The sequence below is a fragment of the Chrysochloris asiatica genome, unplaced genomic scaffold, assembly GCF_000296735.1.
Source record: "Chrysochloris asiatica unplaced genomic scaffold, ChrAsi1.0 scaffold00212, whole genome shotgun sequence".
Lineage (NCBI taxonomy): Eukaryota > Metazoa > Chordata > Mammalia > Afrosoricida > Chrysochloridae > Chrysochloris > Chrysochloris asiatica.
Window position 1 is genome coordinate 2,461,796 of NW_006408730.1, and position 3,757 is coordinate 2,465,552.

At 38.0% G+C, this 3,757-nt stretch overlaps 1 protein-coding gene across 1 annotated transcript in view; it reads right to left on the bottom strand.

Annotated features, from left to right (window-relative positions):
- Positions 1–3,757, bottom strand: part of MYL1 (myosin, light chain 1, alkali; skeletal, fast) — a 67,266-nt gene that overhangs the window by 23,515 nt on the left and 39,994 nt on the right. The window contains exons 4-5 of the mRNA XM_006872752.1: positions 2,109–2,282; positions 1,544–1,633 (exon numbers count right to left, since the gene is read on the bottom strand). Coding sequence (XP_006872814.1) covers positions 1,544–1,633; positions 2,109–2,282 — 264 coding nt within the window. The remainder of the gene's footprint in view (positions 1–1,543; positions 1,634–2,108; positions 2,283–3,757) is intronic.

Genomic DNA, 3,757 nt, shown 5'->3' on the forward strand with positions numbered 1-3,757 from the left:
CTGTGCTCTTTGATATTCATCAGTAAATATTTTAAGTCCTCTTCACTTTCAGCAAACAAGGTTGTATCATCTGCATATTGCAGGCTGTTAATGAGTCTTCCTCCAATACTGATGCCACGTTTTTCTTCATACAACCCAGCTTTTCAGATTATTTGCTCAGCATACAGGTTGAATAAGTATGGTGAAAGAATAAAACCTTGTCGCACACCTTTTTAAATTTTAAACCATTCAATGTTGCCATGTTCTGTTTGAATAACTGCCTCTTGGTCCATGTACAGATTCCTCATGAGCGCATCAGTTGAATTTATTAAAATGTTTAAATGTCTTTTGGTTTTGTATTAGAATTGTTGTTGTTATTATGTGCCTTGGAGTCGATTCCGACTCACAGCGACCCTATGCAGGGTTTCCGAGGCTGTAAATCTTTACGGGAGCACAAAGCCTCATCTTCCTCCCCGGAAAGGCTGGTAGTTTCAAACTGCTGACCCTGAGGTTCGCAGCCCGATTCGTAACCACTACGCTACCAGAGCTCCTTAGAATTTAGAAAGTCTTAAAACTCCAAATTTATAAAATGATTCTTGGGTACTTTTAATTCTTTTAGATACTTTTGGCTTTTGCTTTTAAAAATTTGGCCCAGTTATCATGGCATATGATCTAATTATTTTACTTTCTAGGTTGCTATCCACTTGTCCAAAAATATGTATTGAATGTTTCTTCTTTTATGTCATGTATTCATGGAAGTTACCAAATGTAAAAAAGTGTGTTTTTAAAAAGTGAAGTTTATTTAAGATTGCCAGAGAATATATGCTTAGCTGAATGGTTTTCTTCTCTCTTCCTGGTTTTCTCTTCACCATCCTTTCCTTCTTCCCTCCCCTTTACTAAGTTGCTATCAACAGGAAGGCTATCGATATAGCTGTATTGAAATGTGGCTAGATTAGTGTTCTTTGGGAATAGATACCTCCTAATTTTATTGAAAAGTTTTGCATTTAAACTTTTTTATTAGGCAAATTGATTTTGTGAGAATCATTGCTCTGCAGAAGCTCTACTGAAGCTGGGTTTCAGTTGGTGGTGGGAACTAGATAAGTAGCCACTGTAAGATGACTGTCATTACAGCAAGAACACTAGGCAAGGAGAACTAAATTCTAGCACCAGCCCTGACATTAATGATTTGACCTTCACTAAGTAACTTCACCTCTTTGACCCTTTGTTTCCTCATTTTCATAATTGGTTAGTATTAGTGAGAGACTCTGAGACCTCTCCCAGGTTTAGTGTTCTATTACCTTCGATTCAAATATAAGCCCAGTTTTCACACAAGGACAGTGTGAAGATCTAACGTGAAAAGGCATAAAACACTGTCCAGTGGGTGGTAAAGCATCCTGAATAAAACTTACATATATTCTTCTAGGCTACTTTTTAGGTAATTATGTAATTGATTGATAATAACAAGGATATATGTTCAGTGAGATGAAAAGGAAAAGAAGTGATCTTAAACTCTAAAGGCGCCTCATCATGATCACAATCAGAGTAGCTCTGAGCACCAGAGGACATGAGATTGTACCTTCATAGTTGATGCAGCCATTGGAGTCTTCTTGACCTGCCATTAGGGCTTCCACCTCTTCTTCTTTCATCTTTTCACCTAATGAAACGCAACTCTTTGTTCAGAAAGAAGACCAAAGGATACTTTTAAAATTCCACCATAAGTGATCTGTCAAGGGCTCCTTCAACACATATTTAAGCAAAGCAATTGGAAGTTAGGACATGTGCCCTTCCTATTCTCCTGGCATTCTTAGTAGGTTGCCAAGAAATTGTATCAAAATGCATGAATTAAATGTACATTATCCCCCATGATCCAAAAAGATAGCCTTTAAAAATCTACAGTGCTTTGCTTAATTTTTTCCCCCCACTATTTGTCTTTTAAGTTTTTATTTTTGAAGAATAAACTCATTATTTGTGAGGCTATTTCATTAAAAAGCTCTGTACCTTTTGACTATTCTTTTTTGGTTTCCTTTTGTGGACTTTTCCCTACCCATTTTGATTATAGCATGCTTATTTTAACTGACACTTTTCTAAGGTAGTTAGTCCTCTGTTAACGATATTTAAATTCTTCTTACCCAGGGTGGCTAAAACGTGGCGGAGCTCAGCACCCATGACTGTCCCATTGCCTTCCTTATCAAAGACACGCAGACCCTCAACAAAGTCTTCATAGCTGCCCTGTTCCTTGTTGTTGGAAATGGCTTGCATCATGGGCAAGAATTGTTCAAACTCAATTTTCTTGGCATTCAACTCTGTAACAAATCACAATTTTGAGAGTTTTAATTAATAGTTGCCATAAGGTACCATTTCTGAATTACAAATTAAAGTTGAAAATTAGTTCTAGATGATCTGAAAATCTTCATATAGTTTGTATTTAGATTGTTAAGATGACAAAAAGATGTTAAGGAACCAACTCCATGACACACAGTCACCACCACCACCATATGGGTTCTAGATGTGACACTTTAAGATAAGCACTGGACTAGGGACTCCTGGTGTGGTGCTGTAGGATCAGCACTGGGCTGTGAACCACAAGGTTGACAGTTCAAACCTACCAGCTGTTCCCTGGAAACCTTACACAGAGTCGCTATGAGTTGGAATAGACTCAACAGCACTTAACAACAAAATAATCTCGAAGTCAGTGGTCCAAACCCACCAGACGCTCCTGGGAAACCCTATACAAGGTTGCTATGAGTGAGAACTGACTTGATGGCTCTTAACAACAGCAGAGTCTCAGCATTTGAACTTTTATTGTAGGTATTCCATTTACAATGATAGGCCTTTGTGTCTTTGCTTCTTGCATCTCATCTTCTTCATATGCAAACTTGAGACATTTCATAATGTGTTGTGAAAATGACATGAGGAAGCACATATGAAACTTATTGCAATACTTGGGTCATACTGAGTGCTTAGTAGGTGTGAGATGATATTTTATCAATATCATCAGTTTAATACTTTCCATACCAAGAAAACAATATAAAAATATACTGAGAGGTCTCAAAATCATTAACAAACAACCATAGTAAACCTTAACTAAACTTCATTACATATTTCGCCTTTATCCTGGGATCTTGTAAGTTACATCTTAAGTAATACTAAAAAGAAGTTTTTAAAGTAAAGTGTGTAAAATATTCTGCCAAATATTCTTTGAATTTCTGATTTTTTTGAGTTTAGAAGCTTGGAGATGATAGATCTTTCTTTGAAGTCTCCTGACAAAGTAAGCTCATGCCCCACAAAGTTATAGACTATCCAGACATTTGCAAATTCCCTATAATCACAACACCCTTCTGCTAGTCTCAGAGACTAGACATCTACTACTGTGAGTAACATTAAAAGTGACTGAGTTTGGGATGATCAGAGCTCAACCAGAAGAAGAAAGAAGAGGAAAAAAAGTATTCTGATACAATTTGATGAACTTGACCTACACCTATGGATGCAGTAGCTCAAAAGAGGGAACAAACAGCAAGGATCATTCCCACCCCCTCCACACACAGAGTAGACAGGGATGGGCAACTTGGACATTGGCTACTCAAAATGGGGGGTGAGGGGTTACAAAGGCAAGAAGTGACTGGCTTACAAGCTTTCAAGAGGGAACCTAGATCCAGAGGGAATGGTTGTTGTTGTTGTTTAGTGCCGTCGAGTCGGTTCCGACCCATAGCGACCCTGTACAGGGTTTCCGAGGGTGTAAATCCTTACGGGAGTAGAAAGCCTCATCTTTCTCCCGCGG